Genomic DNA, 27,150 nt, shown 5'->3' with positions numbered 1-27,150 from the left:
TCTACTAGCGTACATTCCATTGGCCGGTTGAAATGACAATCACGATACGGGCATCCAATGAACGTGCTCGTGGCATGGTCGCCTCTTTCCGACCGCGTTGCTACAAAGTTTCCAGCATTACAAATATTTCGACTGTCGTGTGACAGTTTTATCGCTTTGTTGTTGTGCATGACTTTCATGACCGGATAAGATTTTTTTTCTGGGCTCCGTCCAGTCCAGCGAAGCCCGTGTCTCGAGAGCGACTGAAGTCCAGATGCAACCATTCCCAGCCGCGCGCGGACCGGTGCTTTGTTGCTTTACCGAGACCCGTCCTCGCGCGGGTGCCGTCTGCACGACCAACCTTAAACCTTTTCGATTTTCTCGCCGGTACTCGCGTGTACGCGTTTTGTCGTCAAATTGATCAGCGGCTCACATGCTCACGTGCATGAAAAGCAAACCCCCGATCGCTCCTACAGCGGGCGACACGTACATAACCCTTCATTTTTAAATGGCCCCTATTGTTTTCTGCTGTTGCTATTATCTCGGAATACGCGAACGTAGCCTCTAAAGAAGCTCGTAGCGACGCTTCACCGGTGTGGGCAGAGCAGGGCAGGGCAGGGCAGGGCAGGGCAGAGCAGGGCAGGGCAGGGAGTTGGGCGCTTGGGGCTTTCACTTTGGACGCATAGGTAAGCTCGTCTGATGCGTGAATAAGAAGTTTTTTTGTACTTTTGCAGGTTAGTTTTGAACCAAGGTTGGGTTGTCGTCCCTAAGATTTGATACAATTATTTGCTTCGCTATATTTTGTTGCCTGTGGCGGGAAACCGTTTAAATTTAACGCGGAAAAATACTTCTCTCTAAAAGAACACGTCCACATTTAACTCAGAACAACAAAAATAAAAAGCCCGAGTCTAAAAATGCCAAAGGGTCGCGCCGGACCTCACAAGTTCTCTCTCTCTCATCCTCAAACCCCGAAACTGTCTTATGGTTATAGCTCGAAAATGAACATCGGCAAAAGTGGGTATCGGGTCTTCTCTGCCAACTCCACATCGGCGTGCTCTGAGCTCGCCAAGATCATCACTGAGTAAGTGTCCGTCTCTTCGAGCTTTTTTATTTCGCTCGTGTTTGCAAAAGGTACATTAGAACTGTAACAGGAATGATTCGGTGTAAAAGAATGGGGAATGAACCCAAAAGAGATTGAGTGGCGCTTGAGTGACACATAGAGTGCCGAGCACCTGGACTCCTGCTGGGTCTGTTAGCATATCTGTTCAGAACATGCTGTTTTAATCCCAGAGTTTAACTTTAACCGTAACTTTTATACAATTATATATACGCCGTGCACTGCCGTGCACTGATTACGACCCAAGATGAAGGGACTATAGTGGTCTGGTTCATCTGGGAAAACCAGCATAAACAACAGAATCCATTTTTTGGATTTGGGAGTATGAACCAGCCTTTTCCTTGGCACTTAGGGGGCCACTAAACTTGCCAGTCACTGGAGTGTACTCAGTCCATTGTCACTGGAGTGTACTTGGTAAATGCTGACTGAACGTTTTGTCTCTCCACTGTGCGGGTGGGAGTGGGGCTGGGACTGCTTTTTTGTTGTTGTTCTTTAACTGGTTTTGTCTACAAAGCCTTAATGGGCCATGGTTTGGGTTTTTTCCTTCCTCAGCATGCATGCAGGCCTGCTCTGTATTTATTCGTCCAGCTGGTCTGACACCTCAGCCCAATCGAGGCCTAGTGCAGTGGGCAGCCTAGCTGCATGTCGGTGGGGTGCATCTCTGTAGGAGGGTAGCCCTTCATGAACATGGCTGACTTTAACTGTCAGATGGAAAATGTGTTGGTCCTAACTGTATGGACCATATTGGTCCATACAAGTTTTCAGTTCAGTTTTATCAAAATTCTTTTTTTTTTCACAATTGATATATATATTATATGTATATATGTGTGTGAAAAAAATAAATAAAATTAAATAAATAAATATATATATATATATATATATATATATATATATATATATATATATATATATATATATATATATATATATAAAATACACTAATACACTAATACACCACTAATACACACATACACACACACACACACACACACACACACACACACACACACACACACATTATATATATATATATATGTGTGTGTGTGTGTGTGTGTGTGTGTGTGTGTGTGCGTGTAAATGGCTAGCTTCTCCGAGTGTAGTCATTTAGTGAGAGTAAGGATATATCATTTAATGAGCATGCTGGAAGTGCGTTTTGAACACAAACAGCCTAAAGTTTAACTTTTTCGATTACATACATGGCCAGTAAATGCTACGATTGTTTTTGGCAAAGGCCATTCTAAAAATATTCGTGCTAGACACACCCACTTGGGCTAAGAGCATCTGGAGACATGGGAGGCCTCCTGAAACTCTCCTTCAACTGGGCCATGAAGATCTGATAGTTGACTTAGGGGAGAGGGGGAGGGGACCATCTGAGTGCTGTGTGCTGACTCACAGCGTGCACATGCCACGTGCCTTGCTCCTCACTGTCTCTAATTGTCACCTGCCAAAACAATCTGAAATGGAAGCGGTCTTGAGGCCGTTTGTATTCACACCCAATGTACAACCCTGCGCATTGCCATGGTGTTTTTTAAAAAAAGTTTTTGTATTGTACACATAATTCAGAATTAGCAGAGCTGGGAGCTGACTCTGGTATGCTGAAGAAAGGGCAGCAGGATGCTGGGGCAAGGTGTGTTGCTGGGATCGGGTGGTGCTGCGGTATGCCGCACCTGCTACTCCGGAGTGGTTTGACCTCCGACCGTGATTGAAACGGCTTCCTTACGCACGTTAACGTAGGAGGGAAGAAAATGGAAGCCTCATTAGGAAATCCGATAGTCGTTACATAAAACCGTGCCATGATGATCCCGTGGAAGCGGCGCGCGGCTGGGTCAAAGCTGCCTTTCTTCCAGGCTGCGGTTGTTGAACTGTCATCACTATTTAATACCACGCTGGAGCACAGTGAGGCTCAATTAGCCTCCATCATATCCCGTCCCCTGTTCGAACTGCTCAGCCCCTGTCTGGACTTATGGGAAAGATCAAAAGAAGACAGTTGGCAGACACGGAAGACAATTGAATCATAAAGGCTTATTGTCAGAACAGCAACATGCACCTATAGGCCATGGTGGTGAGAGGCTTGGGGTGTTCCTTTCATATGAGTGGGGTTGGAAAAAAAAAGAAAGATGAAGGGAGTGGATGTTGGCTCAGTAATCTTATTCTGAGGTGTTCTGATGCATGTGAGAATTGGTTAAACTTTTCACGGCAGTACTAATGTAGGATCATTTGAGTATGATGAGAGAATCTTATCTTGAACGAGTTTCCAGATCAGATGAGGGCTTGCAACTTTATTTTCAGTAATTGTCCACTGTAAGAACCCTCTGAGTGGATTTAATTACTATGGAGCAGCACGGCTCTACACTGAGGTCTGTAGGAGTTAATTTGGGGCTGCTGATTTGTGATGAGAAATTAAGGGTTTCTTTGAATGAACACACACACACACACACACACACACACACACACACACACACACACACACAATCTTACATCTGAAGATTGAATCGAATCTCCTCTCTGGTTTCTCAACATGCTACTTAGCAGAGAGGACGTTAGCAGTGAACAGGCACGTCGCAGAGGGAAAGCGCATACAAACACCTTTTACTTGCCTTTTAAAATATTAAATGAAATATTAAACCAAAGAGGTGACATTCTGTTACCTTGTGAGATAGCTGAGGGCAGCTCAGAGGTAATAACAGTGTAGCTATGCTTGGTTTATGTGTTTCACTGTCCATCTTTACAGTTACATGTCTGGGCACATTCTGAAGTTTAGGGTTTTTCTACCTTAAACCTCTACATCACTGGCTGTGAAGGGTACCATATAGCTATATATCCCCCCAGAGCTCTGTCACTTGAGGGCCCTTTGAGTTGCATTGACTATAAAACCATTTCTATAGCTGTAAAGCGACTCGGGGCGCATTCACTACTGAAATGCTGCAGAAGGTTTTAGGCATAAATGGTGTTAACTGAGGGGAAAAAAAATCTTGATTTCTTGGACAAAGAAATATCTTGAGTGAAATGTGTTTGAAAATGCAAATCAAAAGTTTGTGGTTCTGTCCATGGAAAGAAGTAAAATACGCCTACAGCAATCTGAACAGTCCAAAACAGAAGTGCTTAATAAATCACGAGGTCTTTTATTCCACGAATGGAGAACTATACTGCTGTCCTGTCTCACTGAAAATCACAATAATACAGTGTTCACAAACCATAAACAAGCCATTTGTCTTTTAAACAGACAACATAGAGAAGTGATGTTACTTTTATAGTACAAGTTATTAATCTTATAATGTGACTTATTTACATGTGTTGAGTGCTCTATTGTAATTAATATTATACCATATTATATTATATTAAAGTCTGTGTCTTTTCATTCAAAACAAGGAAAGGCAGCAGAGTCTAGTCTTCCCGTGTCTCCGAACGCTGTACACTGCTTCCTGATTACGGCCCAAGATGAAGGGACTATAGTGGTCTGGTTCATCTGGGAAAACCAGCATAAACAACAGAATCCATTTTTTGGATTTGGGAGTATGAACCAGCCTTTTCCTTGGCACTTAGGGGGCCACTAAACTTGCCAGTCACTGGAGTGTACTCAGTCCATTGTCACTGGAGTGTACTTGGTAAATGCTGACTGAACGTTTTGTCTCTCCACTGTGCGGGTGGGAGTGGGGCTGGGACTGCTTTTTTGTTGTTGTTCTTTAACTGTTTTTGTCTACAAAGCCTTAATGGGCCATGGTTTGGGTTTTTTCCTTCCTCAGCATGCATGCAGGCCTGCTCTGTATTTATTCGTCCAGCTGGTCTGACACCTCAGCCCAATCGAGGCCTAGTGCAGTGGGCAGCCTAGCTGCATGTCGGTGGGGTGCATCTCTGTAGGAGGGTAGCCCTTCAGGAACGCAGCTTCTGGGGGAAACCTCTCCGGACGCTGTCCGTTGTTTAATGTGGGCGGTGGTTGCCACCGCTGTCGTGCCCCAGAGATTTTGGGTCCAAAATTCGAACCCTGGGTTACTTTCTGCAATGAACTTCTTCAGAAACGGAGCCTCGAGAGCGCACACCGCCCTTGGTTATCCCGCTCGTGGATACACTGGCTTGCCTTCGTGCATGCATCCAGTTCTGGTCTCGCTACAGTCGACTGTGCACTTTCATTCTTACTAAAGAGGAGAGTCATTTAGTGAAACCTGCCACTCTGCTGGGATTGATCAGACACACTATAGCCTTTGCTGAGTACCTGGTTCTCAACAATGCTGTGTGTGTGTATGTGTGTGTGTGTGTGTGTGTGGTGTCACTGTTCCATGCTCCTAGACGTCTTGGTGTGGAGTTGGGAAAATCTGCAGTGTACCAGGAAGCCAACAGAGGTTTGTCACTTATGCTTTCATGCCCTTTTCTTTCTTCCAAAGTGTGGTTGGTAACCTGGATACATATTACCTCACAGTTTTCCGGTATCAACCCCCCCCCCCCCCAACCCGTGCGTCCCCCAAAACCGCTCCATGCTCCTCAGTCCTGCCGAATGGGTACTTGGCAACTTAACGCCCGGCTGAGCGTACACACAGCAGTTGCCCTGCTGTCTTCTGCCGCTCCTCGGACGCTTCTCCTCTGAGGGCTGTTATTTGCTGCCGTTTCCCGTCTTTCACAGAGACCAGAGTGGAGGTGAAGGAATCTGTGAGGGGCCAGGACATCTTCATCATCCAGACCATGCCCAGGTAAGAGCCTCGTGTTCTGTTGTTGTGTTTCTTTTTGTTCGGGTGTATTCAACAGTCAGCCACCAGCATTAGGTTGTTTGTGTTTCGCTGGCGGATCTCGGTGCGTCAGCAGCTTTGCAGCGTACGTAATGGCTTTGCACACCTTTCTGACATTCCAGCATAAAAAAAGCTCAGGGAGGTTGCATACTGGAACAGGTTAGTCTTGATCTCCAGGCTGACACTGCGCAGTCCTCCCATGTGCCTTGCCGTTTTGTGTGGGAGGACGTTTGAAACGCGAGCCGAGTCCTTTTCGTTTGGCCACCTCGCGCCTCCGCGAACGCTTGGCAGAAAATGGCCCGCCAGATGGGGCATGGCTCCTCCTCCCCTGTAGTGCCCCTGCCAGTTGTGGTCACAGAGCACCACACAGGCAGCGCTGAAGCAAAGTCATGTAATAATGTACTGCAAATCCAAACGATGAAAACGACTCGGGGTTGACGTTTTCCTTACTGCCTCCTTCCAGTATAGCACCTTTCTTCGCCTGGTCTACCGGGGGACTAACAGGAGCACAAAAAAAAAAATCAAATGTAGATATAAAAATAATATTAATGATAATGAGACATATGAAGGCTTAAGGTGGTCGTTAAGCTGGCGAAATGGCCTTTGCTAGTTTGGGTATTTAGTCGTTGCTATGTCCTGTTTTTTGGCTTGTGTCATGTGACCAGTAACTAGACAGACAGTCCGGAATCACAAATGACTTGCAAGTGGCTAAGTGAAGCGCTTTGTGGATCATTTGGAGGGAACTGCTATAAGGGCAGTTGCCCTCTCAGTTGGAGTTAAATTTGGTGTGTTTGCAGAAAGAAAGATACATGGTTACACTGCTGAATACACACCTTCGTGTGTATTCGTCTTCGTATGTTTTTCTCTTTCTATTCATAATACATAAGTGAGTTGCGCGGTTTGTGACGCCATCTGTAAGTGTGTGGGATATTTGAAGGGTTTTTTTCCGGGGTGGGGCTGTGCGTGAGGTGTCTGCAGCTTCTGTGTGTGCGCTTACAGCTGTTCCTGTGTGTAAAGTGAGATGGTAACCAGAGTGGTGTTTGACCACTGAACCATTACCTGCCCACGATGCCTCCGGTATCAACCTGAACCGTTCAATCCTGGAGCTTTTTGTGGTGCTGAAACTTTCAGCTGCTTATGAATGAATATCAGTTACCATAAGTAACTGTAGGTGTAATTGTGCGATCGCGCTTGTTTTAAAATGTGCTAATTTATCACTGTAGCACTCAAATTTCCCCAAGGGATCAGCAAAGTATCAAGTGTGTCAATCTGTATTCTAACTCAATGATTAAATCAAATATAATTCCAGTAGTTATGTAATTATGTTTGTAACCCAATTGTTTTTCAGAGGCTAGTGTCTGTACTGTAAAGGTAATGTTGGTTGTTGAGCAGAGGTTTCAGATGCAGCTGAGTGTGTAATAGGCACATGATAATGATTAGGTGTTGTCGTGGGTGGTTCTTGTGCAGCGGCTTGGGAGAATTTACCCAGTAGCACTTGTTGTGTGCTCTGCAGTCTTGTGGAGACAGCTGAAGGAGTCTGAGCCCAAGGGGAACAGGGCTACACCGTTACCCACCGCAACCCGATAATCGGCCCGTATTGGTGGCGTTCTAACTCGTTGAAGCTGGTGAGGCTGAATGCCAGTAGTAAGCTGATTTGTCACGACCTGGGCAGGTGCAGGTGGTATAAATGAATGAAAATAAGGGTTCCTTAGCAACGAGGTGATGGACTGCATGATGCTTGGCTCGAATAGTACTTCCGAGGGTGTTTGTGCCACCCAGGTCTCTCGGCCTACGCTACAACCATGTCTCTTGAACAAAAAAAAGTATACAAGTCAATGCATAAATCAAATCATCGCTCGCATGTTGTATTTAATAAGTAGCATTCTAAAATAATTCAAGTTTCTAAATGTAAGACGAGTCACGTCATGAGAATGCATATTAATTGGGCAGACTAACAGTACCGGCACTTTGTCTGTCCAACCACGCCTGGCCTTCCCGCTTCTGCCCAGGGACGTGAACACGGCGATCATGGAGCTCCTGGTGATGGCGTACGCGCTGAAGACGTCCTGTGCGAAGAACATTATCGGCGTGATCCCGTACTTCCCCTACAGCAAGCAGTGCAAGATGAGGAAAAGGGGTTCCATCGTCTGCAAGCTGCTGGCCTCTATGCTGGCCAAAGCAGGTGAGCACCCAGGCGAGAGGGGGTCAGATTTGGAGCTCCTTCTCTCAGGTTCCCCGGCTGGTGTCCTGAGCCCAAACCTCTTGATCCAGCTCCTCAACTCCCCGAGCCCTTCATGACCTGGATCAGCAGTGCTAGATCCAACGGAGGTCCGTTTTAACGAAAGGTTTACCCGGACGCTATCCGGATGGGAAGTGTAAGGCCGGACTAGGGTTGAGGTGTGCGAGTTGTGTAGTTTATTTCCAGGTAGACAGAGCGTACCTATTCCTGCTACATCACTGTACAGAATGTGTGTGTCTTTGTATGAAGAACTAAGATATATATACTAGCCAGCAAATGTGGCTCTGTACAGGCACTACTGAAGGTCTCGATCAACATCAACTAGATGTGTTCAGTTAGGGTTGAAATATCTACGAGTCTATTCTGTGTAAGGGTTAGCAGCAAGTGTCATGCGCCCATGTTTACCAAAATCTCAGCACGCTTTTGACACAAGAAATAGTTGTGATTATTTCAATTGATTTTGTGATTGTTGTAATCTTTACTGAGAATAGAGTATTTAACTAGGTTGTCGTGACCCACATTTTTTTTTTGCATTCTTTGTGTATTAACCATTTATCTCTCCAATGGGCATGTCCTGGTGTGGGCATGTCTTTCTCAGGCCTGACCCACATCATTACTATGGATCTGCACCAAAAGGAAATCCAGGGCTTCTTCAGCTTCCCTGTTGACAACCTCCGTGCCTCACCTTTCCTGCTACAGTACATACAGGAGGAGGTAGCGCACGCACGCACGCCTGCACGCGGCTGAGACCGAGGCAGTCATTCTATCTGGTAGTCTGGAATTGCTTAGCTTCAGCTAAGAATGTTGAAATTGCTGCTTTGGGTGACTGGCTCTGTTTACTGGTAACCACGTGAGCATCCTCGTCAACCTCAGGGGTGCTGTGAAAGGCAGACATTTGTGAACACCTCAGTCCACCTGCCATATACTGAGAGAAAGGTTGTAGGTCAGCTAAAGAGGAGGTTTTTTGGTGGTTTGATTTGGGTCGTTCTGACCTGAGAAATCTTCATTGTTCTGTTTCCTCCTCAGATCCCTGACTACAGAAACGCTATCATTGTTGCAAAATCCCCTTCAGCTGCCAAGAGGTAAAACAAAGGTTGGCAAGTGTTTGGGACTGTAGAGTTGAAGGATTGCTTTGATTTTGTAATGTTGTGCATATTCTAACCAAAGATGTCATATGTCAGAAAGATTTTTTTTTCCACCCTTGTTTTTAAATTGTATTTCTTAACCTTAAGAACCATGTTTGTGTGTGCCCGTAACTTTGTGCGTCTTTCTGTCTTGCTGTGTCTGTCTTTCTATCTCTCTCTTTCTCTCTCTCTCTCTCTCTCTCTCTCTCTTTCTCTCTTTCCCATCCATTTTTCTTCCTCTCTCTCTCTGATCACATCTCCCTTTCTCCTCGGCTCGTACGCTCCCCCCCCCCAACCTTCAGAGCTCAGGCTTATGCAGAGCGCCTGAGGCTCGGACTGGCTGTGATCCATGGGGAAGCCCAGTGTTCCGAGTCCGACATGGCCGACGGTCGCCACTCTCCCCCAGCGTTCCGACCCTCCTGTGGCCCTGCTGGTCTGGAGCTCCCCTGTAAGACTCCCCCTGCCATTGAGCTGCCCACATGTACAAAGCGGTTGATTTTTTTTCACCCATAGAATGCTGATCTTAGCAAACAAATAACACCCTTTGTCAACCACAAAATGGATGTAAGATTTGGTCAAGATTAGAGTCACAGCTCAGGGTGCAGGCTTAGAAAGAAATGGGGTAGCCCACAAATTTGCCATTACAAATTTTGATGAAAAACTACTTGTCAACCATGAATTACATTTACATTTAAACTTTGAAGAAATACCTAGAGGTTACCATGAATAATTATTCACTGTGGCTAACAACGCATGAATAACTACTGTGTCCCAGTTAGCCCTTAGCTGTTTGCACGCTAGCTGGCTGCTAAGCCGCGGTTTATTTTTAGCAACGTTAGCTTTTTCTGGGAGACTTCGAAAGCCAACAGAAGTTCATTTGCAAGAGCCCATTAAACTGGTTTCTGATTAAACATGGCGTTTGAGCTTTGAGCCTTGTTTCATTTTACTGGGCGAAATGGATGTTTGGTTACAGAGCTTGAAGACGAATCTCTCTCCTCAACACTTACTGTGGTCAGCGTGACAGTAAGCCGGAAGAGTTCTGTACTTGCTGAAATGTTCACATTACCAGCCTAATGAAGGTTATACAGCAGATACAAGACTGCCTTTTCATTTTCTAGTGGATGTTTAGTCTCTCATGGGGTTGGATTATTATTATTCATGCTTGGTTTTGGTAATACGCTGCAGGGAGGGGAAGGAGGGGGCCGGATGGTGCAGTCCTAGTTCTGCTAATGTGCTGACAGGGACATGGATTCCTTGCAGTCACAGCCGGTACTTCAAATGCTGGTTAGGACAAAGCTTTATGGGAAGATGCATCGTGGTTGTGTCAGAAGAACATCCCTCTGTGTTTGGGGGAACCCAACTAAAGTACATGTTTGCATTGCTTGTTAACTTGCTTGCTGAAGCCTGTTAAATAACCAGGCAAGTCGAAGCCTCTGTGCCCCGCGCACCAGTCGGACTGCAGAGACCCAGGTTTAACTTAACTGGATGTTCTAGAAAGTTCCGCTAACTGCGCACCATTGACCCAAAGATCTAAAGCTTCGTATCTGGATTCTTCAGTCCGAGAGTGGAGCGCTGAGCTGAGCAAAACTGCCGTCTCGACATGTCTTTGTAACCGGTCCTTTATCTGTCCACAATACAGGGAAGCACCAAGCACCATTTCCCGGCATCGAGCTTCCAAGTAACGTAGCCGCTCCTGCTGTACTGCTCGCGGAGGCCCCCTGCGTGGGTCCTCGCCTGTGCCGTGCTGTTCAGCTTCCATTCGCAAGCCCTCGCGTCCCTCTGTCTGGGTGCCCGAGCAAGACGCGTGCAGACCCTAAATACACTGAGCCCTGCCTTCCCCGGGCCTGCCGGGGCAGTCTGGCTTCTCGCGTCTAACGCTCAATTCAGCTAGTCTGCCCCATCTCAGACCGAGTCTGGATATGGAAGCCAGAGCAGCCTTTATCAGACTGATTTTAGAGACCGACGTGAAAAAAAACCAACCCAGACCTGATTTGACGTTTCGGCATAGGTGTATTCCACAGGAGCACTTGCCTCCATGAGAACCTCAGTGCCTGCAGGTCGTTTAGACCCCACCCAGCCCTGTCTGATTGCTCTAACTGACGTCCTGTCACCTTTAACGAGCAGGGCTTGCTTGTGAAGCTGGGCATCTTAGATTGGCTGTTTTGAGGTGGGATTCATTTCCCCAGCGCTAGCTGATGGGAGAATGAAAGCCTCACGCCCCTGCACATATTCCAAAGTGTCTGAGTATCGCAGATGTTTTTGGAGCTCAGCTGCGATGCCATTTGCATTCACAGTGCTTGGCAGACTTGCCCAGAGCAAGTTGCAGAAGTGCTGGAGAAACTGGTTACGATAAAAGAAAGCAACATGCTACACCTCGGTGTCATCTTTTCAAACCACCCGTGACATCTGAATTCCGGCAGCTACATTCTACTAATCATGGCAAAGTAATTATACGCCCTTAACATGATTGCACAACCTTCCTGATTGCCGGTGTTGAGGTAAGGCTGCTCTTTTGGTGAATTCTCCCGAGTGGTTTAAAAACCTCGATGGCATTGCAGGCTTCTGCTTCTTGACCTGTTTTGTGTGATTAACGGACACAGCATGTATGTATGCCACCTTCAGGGTGCGGGTGGTGTTTTTACGAGCACCTCCTAAACTGGCGGTAAGTACGATTATACAGGAAAGTCAAAACCTGGTTCGGCACTCTCTCTACCTGATATGTGTCATACATACAGATCAGTGGATGTGCGTTTTAGGTTGTGGGTTTGTTTTTTGTTTTTTTTTGCTTTTTACGCAAAAATTGTGTAACCAGTTCTGCTAATGACTTTGTAAGCCTGCATAAGTTCTCTGCCCTCTGGGCAGGGAGCATGGAGGTGTGTGATTTGCGGTGTCTGCGTGGCATGATTGGAGGTGGTGGTCCTTGCTTGGTCGGCTTTTCGATACTGTGACGTTGCGTGGCAGTGGGTCCTGTTGTAGCACCATCGCATACGCCCACATCTCCACTATAGCTCGATGTTCCAGGATAAAGCCCTACCCATGACTGAGGACATACGCCTCTTGGTCCGGATCAGCTCGGCTCAGATTTGTGCAGCAAATATTGTCACATAGCAGAAATATGATGTTATTTCCCTGTTAAACACAGGATGGAATGATTTTAAAATTCTTTTTTAAAAGATTTGACTATTATTATTATTAGATATTTTAACATCTTTTGGAAAGTTACTCTGGAGTTGAGCAGTACTGAGGGTGTGTGGTTGAGCTTTGGGATGAGGGCATGTCAGGGCCTGTGGGGGTCTTGATATTCACTGCCATTTCAATGCCCCTGTGCAGTTATGATGGCCAAAGAGAAGCCTCCCATCACAGTTGTTGGAGACGTTGGAGGAAGAATTGCCATAATTATTGTAAGTGACTTTCACACATTGATGGGGCCCATACACACTTCCAGTCTTCAAAAAGTACACAAACTTCAGAAATGCTTAGCAGCGTTGAAAATAAATTAATGCATTTAATTTGATAGGTTTGTTTTTTTGTGAACAAACTTCTGATCTCGATCGAAGTATGTCTCATTTTTATCAGGCCTTTTAAGTAAACGGTCTATGTAATAGCAGCATAGCACCACTAGGTGGAGCATGCAACCATAGATCTGAGGTACTACTTGAAATCCACTACCATGGACAGGTTTTACCTGAGCACAGGCACCTTGAAGGGAAATATTTGCCAATTATTTGATAACTAAGTGTGAATGTGCAGGTGTGCAGGCCAGTAAAATACCTCCTCACTGTAATTCCCCATTAAAATCAAGACTGGCTCCAGTTCTGATCTGACAACCCTGACATACCTGTCATGTTCACATGCTTCATGATTCACAGGTACTAGAGGCAGAACTATGGGCCTACAGTAAGTTTTTATTTGGTCTTTTTCTTTTTTCCCCCAGGATGACATTATTGATGACGTGGAAGATTTCGTAGCAGCGGCCGAGATCCTGAAGGAGAGAGGAGCGTACAAGATCTTCGTCATGGCCACCCACGGTCTACTCTCAGCAGAGGCTCCGCACCTCATAGAGGAGTCGCACATCGACGAGGTGAGGAAAGAGACGCAAGTACGGATTTTACTGTGAGCGCTCTGTCCACCAGCTCTCATCCCGTTCATCTGTATTCCCATTATCCCATTATAATGACCGGATATTATTGGGGGGGGGGGGGGGGTAGCAGACGATTCAGTGATGCTGGCATGGTGTTAGTGGCAGTGATGCAATGGTGAACTGCATCCCGACTGTACTGCCGTTCACCTGTACACCAGGTGTTTCTAATAAAGCAGGTGTATATTAGTGAGGAGTATATACTATAAGAGCATATACCATTACAGTCCAAAATTGCTGAACACACTGGCTTTTACAAGTGTTCCGTGTCATTGCTGTTAAAGAAGTGTGTGGCAGCATCTGCACATTTGCATTATGCAAATGAGATTGCTAAATACTACCCTCAAGCTAAGGAAGCCTGTTATAAGGGTTTTCCATTTAAGGGTTAGCTTAGCTACAAAATGCTAAAACGACACGTACGCCCTATTTTTGCTCATCCTGACCGATGGGTCTCTTCCGCTGTCCTCTTTCATCCCGTTCGTCTAGCGTTAATCTCACACACTTCTCGTGTACAGCTCACACAGGCGTTTGCCTCGTGTTTACCTCAAATTTGGCCCATCTCCCTTCCCAGGTGGTGGTGACCAACACCGTCCCCCACGAGCTGCAGAAGCTACAGTGTCCCAAGATCAAGACGGTGGACGTCAGCATGATCCTGGCCGAGGCCATCCGACGCATCCACAACGGCGAGTCCATGGCCTACCTCTTCCGCAACGTCACCGTGGACGACTAGGCGGGCGCGTGGCGAGCCCCTGGCGTCGCTCACAGACCTGCTTGGGCGTCGGGGACTGGGAGGATGGAGGCCTCACCCGGGGCACCACGCAAGAGCCACAAGCACACAACAGTTAGAGCGTCAGCAGTGCCTTGTCTCCAGAGCACGGGCCTGTTCACATCTAGATCCTGAGGAAATGCATACTTGCAACGGCATACTCAGTACAGATGCAATTATCACAGTAGCCGCCCTAGAGTGGGGGGAGGGGAGATCGTGTGTGTGTGTGTGTGTGTGTGTGTGTGTGTGTGTTAGAGAGCATGACGTGGCAGTGACGAGTCCCCCTGTCTTTGCATCAGCCCTGATGTGCAACAGGAACTGCAGGATGCAGGGAGATCTGGGAGCACTGTTCCGCCTGCTCTCTGACAGAGCAACACACGTGTGCGTGCACACGTACACACATGCGTACGCACATGCCGCAAGACCAAAATGTCCACACGCTGCCTCTTAGCAGTATTATCATCTGTTTGTGTGTTTATTTGACCACTAAACCATGAAAATAGATAATTTTTTTTCCTCATATTACCATAATCTAAAAGTATATTCCTATATGTAGTAAAACAACTTCATCTAATAATACTGTTATTAGTAATAAAACATTTTGAATATTTGTAATATTTATTTATGATCCTGTTTACACACTGACCTGCTTATGAAATTTAGTCTGCACTCCAAACTTTCAGTTCAGTTCAGTTTTCTCTGATTTGAAGGAACCTGTCTGCTTCGAGTCCGAAGAGTTGCAGAAGTTACTCTAATTTATGAAGAGGAAATCACGGGGCGCGTAGAAAACTGTTTTCCTCAAACAATTCATATAAGCACATCCCATTTTACAGTGTAAATACAGAATGGACAGTGACACCTGACTGGTTCTCGATTGGAGGGCTCCGTTTTTGCATGTCCTGTCGAACTGCACAGGGTTTTCTGTCCAGAAGGACCATCAGCTGAACAGTGCAGTCCAGGAGTTGCCCTGATGTGGGTGTCTTGTCCTCCTCTCAGTTTGCTCGATTGTCTCACAAATTATGTCATAGACCCTGTACTTGTTCCAAACTCCGCAGGTATCAAATGAGTCACTGTGGAGCTTTGACCAAGTCCAGAGGCGAAGACAGCCACCAGTTTGGAGTTCTTTGGAGGACTGTAACATTGCAAGAAAGTGATGAATAACAACATATTAGATTATTCATTTGTTTACTCACTCACTGTTGCTCTGAAGGGCTTACTCCACATTTCCTTCATTCACTCGTTTACTAAGACGCTAAACTCACTCGCTCCATTTCGTGGGCTTCTCACAGTGTAGAGTCGCGCTCCTGGCTTGCCGTGGACATCGGCATGTTACCATGCTCGGCTTGTGCGGCGCCCCGATAGCCGGCCACAGAAAGGTGAAGGTTTCGTCCCGTCTGGTCAGTCGGTCGCGATGCCGCCAAGACCGCGCTTGCTGACCGTCTGAGGTGCAGGTTAACTTCCCCCCCTCCCTCCGGCACGGTGCAGTCAGGCTTATGGTGGTCTTGGCTGTAGCCGGCACCCGCTCTGGGCCGAGGGAGTCCTCGGGCTCAGGTGTGCCCTCGGGGGGGAGGGGGGGCTATTCCGAGACAAGCAGGGTAGGGAATAAAGCCCGAGGCAGTTTAACGACCCCATCGAGGATCGGCTGATCTTCGAAAGTGGTAAAAACACATCAAAGGTTCACTGGCAAATTCAGCTTCATGTTTCAGTATTTGATGACCATCCACCATCAACACCATCAAAGCTACCAAGTAATGACCAGTAATGACCCTCTGCCACAAAGTGCGGGAGGCGCGAGTCTTCTCACTCTATCCTCCCAACACCGAACAGCAGATACGTTACTGTTCGCTGCCTGGAGCTTTCTTTTGAACGCCATCTCGGTGTGGCTGCCCAGGAGCACTTACCCGCTGCCGAGTCTAGCAGAAGTGGCCCTTTCGCTGCGCGCCGAGCAAAAGGATGTGCGCCGTGAGGGAGATATTTGTGTGTGTGTGTGTGTATAAACGTGAGCCAAAGAGGAACTGGACTAGCAACCGACCCTCAGCCACTTCCTCATGTGAGACAATGCTCCCCCTATTATGGCTGACAGGGGAAACGGGAAACACATGGACAGAACCAGCCGTGTGTGGGCATGGCTGCTGTGTGTGTGTGTGTGTGTGTGTGTGTGTGTATGTATGTGTGCTCAAAGAAGAGTGCCATGTAAGGCAACATTCGGCAAATGAGGTGTTGTACATGCATGAGACTGCTTCTTGAACGACAGAACAGCACATCATTTCTGTTAACGTATTCCCTGACCACTTCATCGTAATTCCGCTACCCTGAGGCTACGTCTTCCAGGTGTGCAGTTGGAGACCACAGCCTTCCTTCCAGGGCCGGGAAGAGGTTGCGTTAGCCGTCGTCTAACTCTGGATCGGTCAGCATCCGATGTCAGGGCTGCCACAGGCTGGGTATTTTTGGGTGATGGGCTGCTATTGGCTCAGCAGTAACATTGGACCTTGTAAAAACAGCAACAGGCAGCAGTGCCACTGGTTCGGTGTCATCTAAATATAAGGACGTGCGGCTGACACGAAGGAACTTCCTCTACTCTGCAGTTTCTAACCGCCCTTAAATAGTCCAGTCAGGTGATCGTTTAAAAGTCGACAATGCCCTTTGTAGTCGTGTGTCTGTGTGCGTTGTCTGTTTATTCAGAACATGTTTGCAACAGTAGTAGGCCTTATTATTATAGCTGACTTTTTTCAGCAGAACGTCTAAAGGCGTGTGTCTGAACTGCGCGTTTCTCATGGTTTGAGGGTTTATCAGAGTTTTTGCAGACTTAAATGGTCACCGCCACTGGGCTGTACTTAAGATAAATTAGAAAAGGCAGAGAAGCAACAGGTTTCTTACTGTTAGCAGCGAGGTCAAGCTATGAGTGCGTAACAGGTGTTGCTAAAATTAGTAAGCATAACGTGTCACTTTCAATTCCCATTTTTAATATTGCTACTTGTCAGGATATGTATAGTTTGAGTGAGTTGTTTCCGTTTTGCGGAAACGTATCCAGAGCGACTTACAAAGGTGCTGTCATTTACTCGTACGTACTAGCCACAGGTTGCAGTCCAACATACCACCGAACAAGGAAACTGCTAGACCCAGGAGTCAATGCCAACACCTAGATTTACACAATGAGCGTGAATGCAATAGGTCGTCTGAGAAACAGACCCCTATGTAAAACTGCGGTGGGTGTAAAGAGGAAATGTTTCGTCGCATTTATTGGGCACACGTGAACGCGAGGTGCTAGGAATTGCCTATACCGCACGCTGAATTCTGCATTGCCGGCGCGTCACCAGAGGAGGGCAGTGATTACCTGTTGTGCTTTCTGCCTCACACGCAGGTAAAGTTGCCCGTCTTAGTCACAACGCTTGCACGTTTCTGCTGGATTCGTGTAGCTGCTCTCTGACCCTCGGGCCCAGTAGTCTGCGGAGGACCAGAGCAGGGGCTTCTTTTATTAATACCTCTAAATGAAGATTGCGGTCTAGAAACCAAGCTCCTCTGCTAGGCCTTGCAACCAAGTGTTTGTTAAGGCTCGTGTGGCGCAGGACCGTCTCGAGGGTTTAGTTTGTCTCAACCCCCCTTAGCCCGTTTTAAAGAATACGCGGGAGCACGAGAGTACTTCAAAGAATGGCTTTATTACCGTAAACACTCTCCATGCACGGCACAGTTCATGTAAAAATAACATAACAAAAAAGGTTATTTTACATCTTCATGAAAACTACTTAAAAGTACAAAACTTGACATGAAAGTACATTACAAACATAGATTACAAACAGGAATAATAAAAAAATAACGAAACGGTGATGTTACATGGGTTTATGATTATTTAACAATGTTGGATTCATTTATATTTTACAGGTCACTATTTTGTAAACATAATTAGATTTCCATACAGTCTGATATCAAAGTGATAAAGATCACATAATATAAAGCCATTTTCAGTACATACATATAAACACTTTTAACAATATGGAACAGTGTACTTTTGTAACAAATAATAAAGAATAAAGAGTTATTAATAAACACCTTGATCATCACTTGCATGTACACAAAAACAGTAGAAGAACTGATCTTCACTGTTAGTGTTTCAGATTTAAATGTATTTATTTCTGTTCTTATTTCCCTCACTGACACATTTGCACATGCCATTCCGAAGCAGATGGAACGGAATTTATTTATTTTTTTTAGGAATTCTGTGTGTGGTAGTATTTGCCTTCGTCTCCTCTGTGTTCAGCCGTTGGGTCTTTTTTCCCACCCTGCTCAGCAACACGTGTTGCTCTGTGCCTGTTGCTGCAGTAGTAAAGCAGTGTGAAGCCCAGTGATGTCATCGAGGGAGTTATGGAATCAGAATGTCCAGTTGTAATGTCCAGCTGTGTCGCCCTCTGCTGATGCGACTTCCTTCAGAGTCACGGAACACCCCTCCCCCCCACCTTACACCAATAGCTGCCCTCCTGCGCCAGTTCTGGAATTCCCTTCTCGTCCTTCCATGTGCACCGTTAGGACACGGTACAGCTGTTGGTCTTGTTCATGGGAGGCCGGAAGCTGGTGTCTTTAGGGAAGGTCTCCCTGCGGCGCCTCAGAGCCGGGCTCAGGCGGCTGGGCAGGTTGGCTTGCTGGAGCAGCTCCCTGAACACCTCCACCACGTTCTTGTTCTCCTTTGCGGAGGCTTCCAGGAAGGTGTTGCTCCAGTCCAGCTCCACCGTGGACAGCACGTCGGCGGCGGGCACCCGCCGGCATTCATCCAGGTCTGCCTTGTTGCCGATCACCACGACGGGGGTGAACTTGTCCTGCTTGATCTCCAGGATCTCGTCCCGGAGGCTCTTGACCACCTCCACGGATTCTGCGTCATCGATGGCGTAGACGAGGGCGAACGCGTCGCCGTTCTGGATGGAGAGCTTGCGCATGGCCGGGAATGGGTAGCTGCCGCTGGTGTCCATGATCTCCACGGTGACCTTCACGCCGGCGATCTCGTAGTCCTTGCTGTGAAGCTCCTCCACGGTGCGCCTGTGCTTGGGTTCAAACGTGTCCTGCAGGAAGCGATGGATCAGCGCCGTCTTGCCCACGCCAGCGGCTCCCATGAACACCAGCCGCACCTGCGTCTTGTCCTTCACGTCCAGAGACATGGCGTCCGTCGGATCGATGCGAGAGATGCCCTACTCTTTGAGTTTCTGCTTGCGCGGCGTGGTGGGTGCACTTGGGCACTTCGGTGCAATCTTCCACACCTAGTCTGCAGAAGCAGCTCCGTCTGGCAGCGTCGGTCTCCTTGTCTTTGAAACAGCAACTTTTCCTGTTCCCTTGTTTACTGTGCTACAAGCTGTGGTCTTCTTGGAGACAGTGGTTGTGAAACAGCTCACGAATCTCTGAGTCTCATAGCAGGTGCTGCCTCCCATTTTATATGTACTTTACTGCCTCTAAAGCCCTGCCCTCTGGCTCCCCTCAACGAATCGGTGAACAGCAAGGCATATTCAAGCAGTCTGAGAGACCAATCAGTGAGACTCATGCAAATGACTCACAGAATGTGTTCTGAAAGGCTGGAGTATGCATTTGCCTGAGACTGAGTGTGTGTCCACTCAATCATAGAAAAATAGCTGCATTTGCTGGGTACTGCCTTCTGCTCATGACAAACGCTTTACCCTGCAAGCCGACCTGTCTGTGTTGAATTTTACATTAAGGGGATGCTAGCAGAAAATAGGACTCTGCCCCCAGCTGTCATCACTCTCATCACTCTTCTTAGTGCATGTGGTCATCAGAAATGACGCAACGCGGATGAGTAGCATGTCCCACCCCCACCACCATCAGAGATTCATCGAAGAATTCATTTCTGGCCATGATTTAGATGAAATGACTCCTGGTAGCCTTAGTGCTGTCTAAGCACTGGCACGCAGAACCTCCCCAAGCTCGCCGGCTGGTGAGCCGGGCTGACCCCTCTCGGCCCTTTTTACGACCGCGCTCCCAGCCGACAAAGTCTCGATCCAGCAGGGCTCGCCGGATCGGCCCGCCGCAACTTGAGCACGAGACACGCCAACGCCGTGGTGGCTAGATGCGGAAAAACCTCCTTCCAGGCAGACGCGGGCTGCTTTAGTGACTAACGGTACCATCTGTTGGTGGAAGGTTATTTTATTCCACTGCTGGGAGGACAGTAAAGTTCTACTTGACCCAGCATGACCTGTTGGGGGTCGTCACCGAATCTCAGTCCTGATCTTACGGACCCTTGCTGTAATGTCTTGATAAATGCCTGACTGCTTTCACTCCTGTTACAGCAGCAGATTAAACTACAGGGTGCAGTTCCTGCAAAAGCCATCCCTGAGCAGTGACAGACCAGAGAGGTACATACTACTGGGAGAGAGGAGATCAAATATTTGTGTGTGTGTGTGTGTGTGTATGTGTGTTGCATGAAACCAAACAGTGAGATACACAGTGTATTGTGAAACGGACAAAATGGAGAAGAAGAAAATATGTGTGAGCATGTGAGAGAACAAGCATAGGTAAAAGAAAATGTGTGTGTGTGTATGTGAGAGAGAGAGAGAGAGCGAGAGAGAAAAACTGCAAATATCAAACAGACGGGCAGGAAAGAGAACAGAGATGTGTAAACAAAGAGGAACCACTGTATACTAAAAAAGGAGATGTTTAAGTCATTCAACATTCATTTCACGGGACTCTAAAGTTCTGTGAGTGTAGATCGGGTCTTTTTCTGATTTTCCTAACTTCATTCCTGCCGTAGCAACAACTTTAAACTGGCTCCCTCTCCTAGAAAAGAAGCACTTTGCTTGCACAGCTGATAAAGGCCTCTGTCCGAAACTTCCTGCTTCTCTGGAAACCCTCTGTGCTTCACCATAATTATATATATGTAGATGCGCAGCCCTAACCGCTGAACCAGTCTGGCCTTAGCTGCCTCCCCCCAGTCCTGTCTGAGCGTTAGCAGGGAAGGTGGATTAACGGTGTTGTCGGAATTGGCCGGCAGGGCTTAGGTGAGCCTGACAGCTGCCAGAGACTTCAGCTCATCACGGAACCTGAACGATCCTGAATTATTTCCCAGAGGCCTACGTGGCCCCACACAGTTATGCCTGAGCTGCATTGTGAAATGTCAAATCTTTGACTCCTGGATTGACCTGTCTTGTCTATTTCTTGTCTGCTCCCTCACTTGGCCTTTCTATCTCTCTTTCTTTCTCTCTTTTTTCCCTCTCTCTCCCCCTCCCTTGATCGCTTCATCAAAAGTTAAATATTTGCACTCTGCATATTACCCAGCAAAGATTAAATGTAAACATTTTGAAAGAGCAAATTCTAACACATAGATGACTACATCTATTTCCATTGAGAGGAGAGTGCTGCAATTCCAATAGAAACATTTTTAAAACTGAATTCAAATGTAAGCAAAATTAACTGACAAGGACAGGCTTGGTCTTGAAATATTCCGATGCCTCTGGGTTATTTTAATTCTTAGATCTCCCTAAAATATGTACAGTTAAACCGCACTGATCATCAAGGACTCATTCAACCAGTTAAAAAGATCAGTGCAGAATGACAAACTGAAATCTCTCCTTCACTGCAACGTGTATTTAGTCACTGTCAGTCAGACTCCAACTGTTTACCTTGAAAATGCTTGATCATTGTCAAGAACACGTGTGAACGTCGATGCATGTGGAAGACACTGAGCTTTTGAAACCTGACGCTGCAATACTGCAACACCTGCCTGTTTACTTGTAGCCTTAGCTGTGTCTTAAGTCACTTGAGCTGTTAAGTCACTTCCTGGTGTCTTAAGTCACTCGAGCTGTTAAGTCACTTCCTGCTGTCTTAAGTCACTCGACTGCGTTTCTGGCCCTGGACATTCTCAGCTGATTCATCCAACCTGCGCTCTGTCGAGTCAAGTGTGAGCTGATGAAGTGTGAGAAGAACATTAAACGTGGAGATGCTCTCAAATGGAAAGCGTCTCCTCTCATAGGCAGAATCCGCAGTGGTTACCATTGTCCTTTATAATGCAGTGAGACATGATTGCTGAGACAACCATTTGGATGGCTGGCAATTAGGTGGACTGTGGAAGCCCCGCTCCTGGTTGTCATGGCTACTCACTTGACTGTGCGGCAAAGCCCACTTTGTTCACAATTGCAATGCTTTCCAAAAAAGCCCCGTAGTTTGGCTCATGCATGTAATCTTGAACCGGTAAACATTTATGGGAATATGAGGTAGTGCTTTGCCTCTCTGTGTTGTTCTGGCATCGGTGCAAATGTAATGGTTGAGAGAGAGAGAGAGAGAGAGAGAGAGAGAGAAAGAGAGAGAGAGAGAGAGAGAGAAGAACACAGGTAGTGACAGACTGGAATGCACAGAGAGAAGTAAAAGCAGACAAAGTGGCAGAAATTGTGCTATAAGTGTCAGATTGAACTCATGATAAATGTCAGACTGAGCATGTTCTCTCTATAAGACTAGACGGAGCACTATAGAATGATAATTGCTCGTGACACTAAAAGTATGAATCTAGCCTCTTGATTTTCATGTTTCTCATGTGTTAGGTGTGCGATGTGCGGCGTCTCGCACGCAAGCCCCTATTGGCTGCTCCTCGTAAGCAGGGATCTTTGTCTATGGTTTTGTCATTTATGAAAACCTTGTTGTATCTTGCTACAGGACATGAAATCTTCCAAGAAAAGACTCAAATATTTGAACACGTTTACACCTTTACCACACCCCAACATGCACACACACACACACACGCACGCACGCACGCACACACTTTCTCTCAGGGAGTCTGTTTCCAGCTTAGCCTATCACCTCCAATATCAGCATGTGCTGAGATGGAAATGTCATGAGCTGCTATAATGGCCTGTCTTGTAATCTCCCGCCGGTCGGGTCAGGGAACTCCTCTATCCACTCTCTTCCTTTTTCTGTCCTTATCTCTCCTGTGCCACTTCCTGAAATTCGAATATGGAAATGCTGTGTGCACTGACGATGCAATGCAGTCATTTGTCGGATGTCAAACAAAGCCGAGTGCTTTACTTGCCGGGGGAATCCGATCGGCTCGAGGAGGAACAGGCAACGGAACCCGCAGACAGGATGTTTGATTAGCTCGGAGAGCTAACAGCACAGACTTCCTCCACAGGTCCAGCTGTGACTAATTTTATTTTATGTTTGATGAAGCCAAAACCCAAAACTTGTGTTTTGATCTGACCCAAGTGGAAAAGTGTTCTGTATTTTAAAGTGTCTGAAGTACATCCCTGCACAAATCTATCCTCCCTTCCTCCATCCATGTTAACTTGTCTGTGCATGTATCTGGCCATGTGTAACGGGTGAATTCTGTCCATCATGCTTGCATACATGACCAATTTAATCATCTACCTTTGATGTGTGTGACTGTCCTGTTATATCCCCCCCTCTCTCTCTCTCCCTCTCTCTCTCTCTCTGTCTCTTTCTCTCTCTCTCTCTCTCTCTCTCTCTCTCTCTCTCTCTCTCTCTGTCTCTTTCTCTCTCTCTCTCTCTCTCTGTCTCTCTCTCTCTGTCTCTTTCTCTCTCTCTCTCTCTCTCTCTCTCTCTCTCTCTCTCTCTCTCTCTCTCTCTCTCTCTTCCCCTCCCCCTTTTTCTCATACAGTGTTAACTTCCAGCCTGAGGGAATTAATGGGGTTTTACTTTCGGCCTCTAATTGTAGAACAGTGACATGTTGCGACGCCTCTGTTCCCCTGAGCAGCGATCATCTATGTTCAGTTCACGTTCAGTCCTTACCAAACCTGTCGTCGTTGGGCCTTCAAGCACACAGACTCCACCATCGTGCTCTCATCCTGTCCGGGATGGAGACAATGACCTTGTGTTGTCACAACCTCACTTTAGCTAGCTGTTCCTACAATGTCTAAGGCGGAGAAATGTTGGAATTCTGGTTGCCAGATCACGCGAGCCTGATCCTCCTCCAAGTTTGTGCCACAGCTTGGCCACTTCACTGCAGATCAGCCCAAATAAGTGTTTTTTTTAAATACGATGGCAACAGAGGCTTATCAGGACTGGTGAAGTTCCAGCTTTCGTATTTCCATATTCCTTTACTGTGTTACTTATAGCATATTCTAAACTCCTACTCATTCGGGGCTCCTAAAATTCATGGTGGCTTTGGAAGAAATATCACTGATGCATGAGACCTAAAAAAATATCATATATATAGACTTATTAGGTTTGCCATGTACATGCCTTCCACCCTTAATATGACACCAATTTGTCCATTTGTTCAATTTGTACTTCAGTGCTTTGTGTTTTATTGTGATGCATTAATTCTGATTAAGCAGTGCTGGAAGACAGATATGATTATTTTTATAATATAATCATATTTCCCCTGATGTTGGGAAGACGATTGTTTTTAGGGTGACCTTTCGGCGCACAACCTGACTAACAGACCTGAGCAATCATCGACTGAGGGGCCCTTAGTGATCATCAGATCAGATGACACCCTGTTTAGAAGAATGTTTACTTTAGAGAGAGAGAGAGAGGGAGAAGCCTGAAGGGTCAGCTCTGGCACTAGTGAGGGAGGAGGACTGTAACTTTGGCAGCATGGCAGGAGGTGTGAGCGAGAGCTCTGACAAGCTGTCGTATTACATCTTCTGTGAAGAGTTGACACGGAGAAAAAGGGAGACAGAAACCCGGAGGAATTAGGAGAGGTAGTGAGGGAGAGAGAGAGAGAGAGAGAGAGAGAGGGAGGGAGAGAGAGGGAGGGAGAGAGAGAGAATGAGAGAGAGAGCGAATGAGAGAGAGAGAGCGAGAGGGAGGAAGAGAGAGAATGAGAGAGAGAGAATGAGAGAGAGAGAATGAGATGGAAAGAGAGAGAGAGAGGGAGAGAGAGAGAGAGAGGGAGGGAGAGAGAGAGAATGAGAGATAGAGAATGAGAGAGAGAGAGAATGAGATGGAGAGAGAGGGAGGGAGAGAGAAAGAATGAGATGGAGAGCAAGGGAGGGAGAGAGAGAGAATGAGAGAGAGAGAGAGAGAGCGAGAGGGAGGAAGAGAGAGAATGAGAGAGAGAGAATGAGAGAGAGAGAGAATGAGATGGAGAGAGAGAGAGGGAGAGAGAGAATGAGATGGAGAGAGAGAAAGTGAGAGAGAGAATGAGAAAGAGAGAGAGAAAGAGAATGAGATGGAGAGAGAGAGAGGGAAGGAGAGAGAGAGAGAATGAGAGAGAGAGAATGAGATGGAGAGAGAGAGAGAGGGAGGGAGGGAGAGAGAGAGAATGAGAGAGAGAGAGAATGAGATGGAGAGAGAGAGAGAGAGAGAAAGAGAATGAGATGGAGAGAGAGAGAGAGGGAGAGAGAGAGAGAGAGGGGAAGAAATGAATTCCTCTGCTCAGTTAAGTTTCTCATGTTGGCCAGGAATATATGTGTATGTATGAAGGAGACAACAAAATTCCTTTCCACTCTGCAGGGGGTAGACAGCTGACCATGGGGTTCAGTTCTGCTGAACAGAACAGAATTTGTACATTTCATCAAGTTACCTGCATACAGTCATCAGACTAATAAGCAGAGTGGAACTGTTATTCTGTTATGGTCTAGAAAATCAGGGATCAGATGCATGAAGCAAAAATTGAATTTGCAATGTGTAGGTATACTTTACTTTCTGGCTTTTTTTAGCACACTAATTTTACCAACTGAACTTCACATCCTAATCTGATATTTTTCTATCAAAGATACTTCCCTCTGGAGTAAAATAATCCCATCTTTTTGTTAGTTGCGTTAAACACGGGTGTTCATATTTGGGTTTAGTGTTTGAGAGGTTTATTTGTTTGTGTGTGTCTATGAGTTGTTACATGACTAACGTCTCTTGGTGAGAGGTGGTGCGATTAGACGCGTGTTAGAATAGATCTCTCCGCAGGCGTATTTGTGTAATCCACGCCACACTGCCTGCCCTACATATTAATCCACCTCCTCCTGTCGCTGAAAACAAGCCAGTCCTGCGCGGATCAGATCGGTGAATCGCCCTCCAGAACCTCTCAGCTTTAACAGCTCAGCCACCCCATCTGTGGCAACCTACCCAGTAGAGCTGCCTCTCACCTCCAGTGACACACTGACCTAAATAATGCTAATTACTACACTTACTGTTGGCTTGGGTTTGCTCAGTCCGACAGATACTGCCGTCACACAATGCCAGACTATCTCTGTGACATTTGAAGGTCACCTTGCAAGGGTTAAATTAATTTGGGTGCAATCAGAGCAAGAACAAAGATGGATTTTGGGTCACTTTTGCACTGTGGGAGTGCGACTGCTCGGTACAAACTTCAGGTCATCTGATTATAATTCTCTGCTCTTTCAGGCCTACCAGAGAGAGCAGATATGAGTGTGACTGAATGCTATATAGAGTGATTCAGAAAATGTCAATGCTGCAACACTGTCTGGACTTTTCCTTGAGGTTGAAACGGCAAGTCATTCGGACTAGTCATTCAAACTGTTTGCCAGGCCGTTGAAACCCAATCCTGATTTTAAAATTTTCTGTGGACAGTAGGTCATCAAAGCTCAAACACCATCAAGCAGCAGTATGGACAGAGAAGATGAGCTCTGAGCAGCTCCATCTTAAGTCCAAGTCAAATGTATTTATATAGCACTTGTCAAAGCAGCCGTACAAACGGTTGGGTCTACATTCCCATTGAGCAAGCCGGTGGTGACAGTGTTGAGGAAAAACTCCCTGGACAGATTAAACTTTGGGAGGACCAAGACTCAAGAGTGTCCGGACCTTTTTGGGCGGCCCAGCTAATGAACAGTCCATATTAAACTACATTATATACAACTCGAGTAGCTAGTTCCACAGTCCTGAGGGTTCTCTACACTACTGAATTCCACTTACATCACCATCAAAAACCCTTTGAATGCACGAAGAGGCCTGCGGAAAGTGTCAACACCTCGGTTTACCGGAAAACTCCATGACCGGGGAACCCCACGCTCTGTACCTTTATACACAGGAGGCTTTCCAAAGTCTTAATCACATACGTCTTTAACCCAGATATAAAATGAGGAGGTTATCTGAGTTCAGAATTAAAGCTGGAAGGCTGTTCCATAACTGAGGGGCTTTATAGAAGGCTCTCCCCCCAGCTGTAAGCTTACTG

At 46.6% G+C, this 27,150-nt stretch overlaps 1 protein-coding gene and 1 pseudogene across 6 annotated transcripts; one reads left to right on the top strand and one right to left on the bottom strand.

The window, feature by feature from the left end:
- Positions 1-79: 79 nt before the first annotated feature.
- On the top strand, positions 80-14,968 carry LOC113587789 (phosphoribosyl pyrophosphate synthase-associated protein 1-like). Of its 6 annotated transcripts, none has more exons than XM_027026655.3 (12): positions 80-665; positions 971-1,060; positions 5,381-5,433; positions 5,712-5,778; positions 7,824-7,996; positions 8,652-8,767; positions 9,080-9,135; positions 9,480-9,625; positions 10,817-10,855; positions 12,508-12,578; positions 13,112-13,258; positions 13,887-14,968. In XM_027026655.3, exons 2-12 carry the CDS (start codon positions 978-980, stop codon positions 14,043-14,045), a joined length of 1,110 nt encoding a protein of 369 aa, XP_026882456.1. In that variant the 5' UTR covers positions 80-665; positions 971-977; the 3' UTR covers positions 14,046-14,968. The 6 variants fall into 6 exon arrangements, with proteins under 6 accessions (XP_026882456.1, XP_026882454.1, XP_026882455.1 ...); XM_081710558.1 differs by lacking the exon at positions 80-665 and adding an exon at positions 675-713; XM_027026653.3 differs by lacking the exon at positions 80-665 and having other exon boundaries at positions 672-1,060.
- Positions 14,969-17,718: 2,750 nt separating this feature from the next.
- LOC113587795 (GTP-binding protein Rhes pseudogene) lies at positions 17,719-19,478 on the bottom strand (annotated as a pseudogene).
- Positions 19,479-27,150: the final 7,672 nt, after the last annotated feature.

The sequence above is a fragment of the Electrophorus electricus genome, chromosome 3, assembly GCF_041902795.1.
Source record: "Electrophorus electricus isolate QZ-2024a chromosome 3, ASM4190279v1, whole genome shotgun sequence".
Taxonomy (NCBI): domain Eukaryota; kingdom Metazoa; phylum Chordata; class Actinopteri; order Gymnotiformes; family Gymnotidae; genus Electrophorus; species Electrophorus electricus.
Note: the sequence above shows the minus strand (reverse complement) of the source record. Positions and strands in the feature narration are given on the sequence as shown.

What these genes read in the sequence shown, in the direction of transcription:
- LOC113587789 (XM_027026653.3), top strand. Translation starts at nt 894, where the DNA reads ATGCCAAAGGGTCGCGCCGGACCTCACAAGTTCTCTCTCTCTCATCCT. An exon ending in ATCATCCAGACCATGCCCAG is followed by an intron (nt 5,779 to 7,823) that starts GTAAGAGCCTCG and finishes GCTTCTGCCCAG; the next exon opens with GGACGTGAACACGGCGATCA. An exon ending in CTCTATGCTGGCCAAAGCAG is followed by an intron (nt 7,997 to 8,651) that starts GTGAGCACCCAG and finishes TGTCTTTCTCAG; the next exon opens with GCCTGACCCACATCATTACT.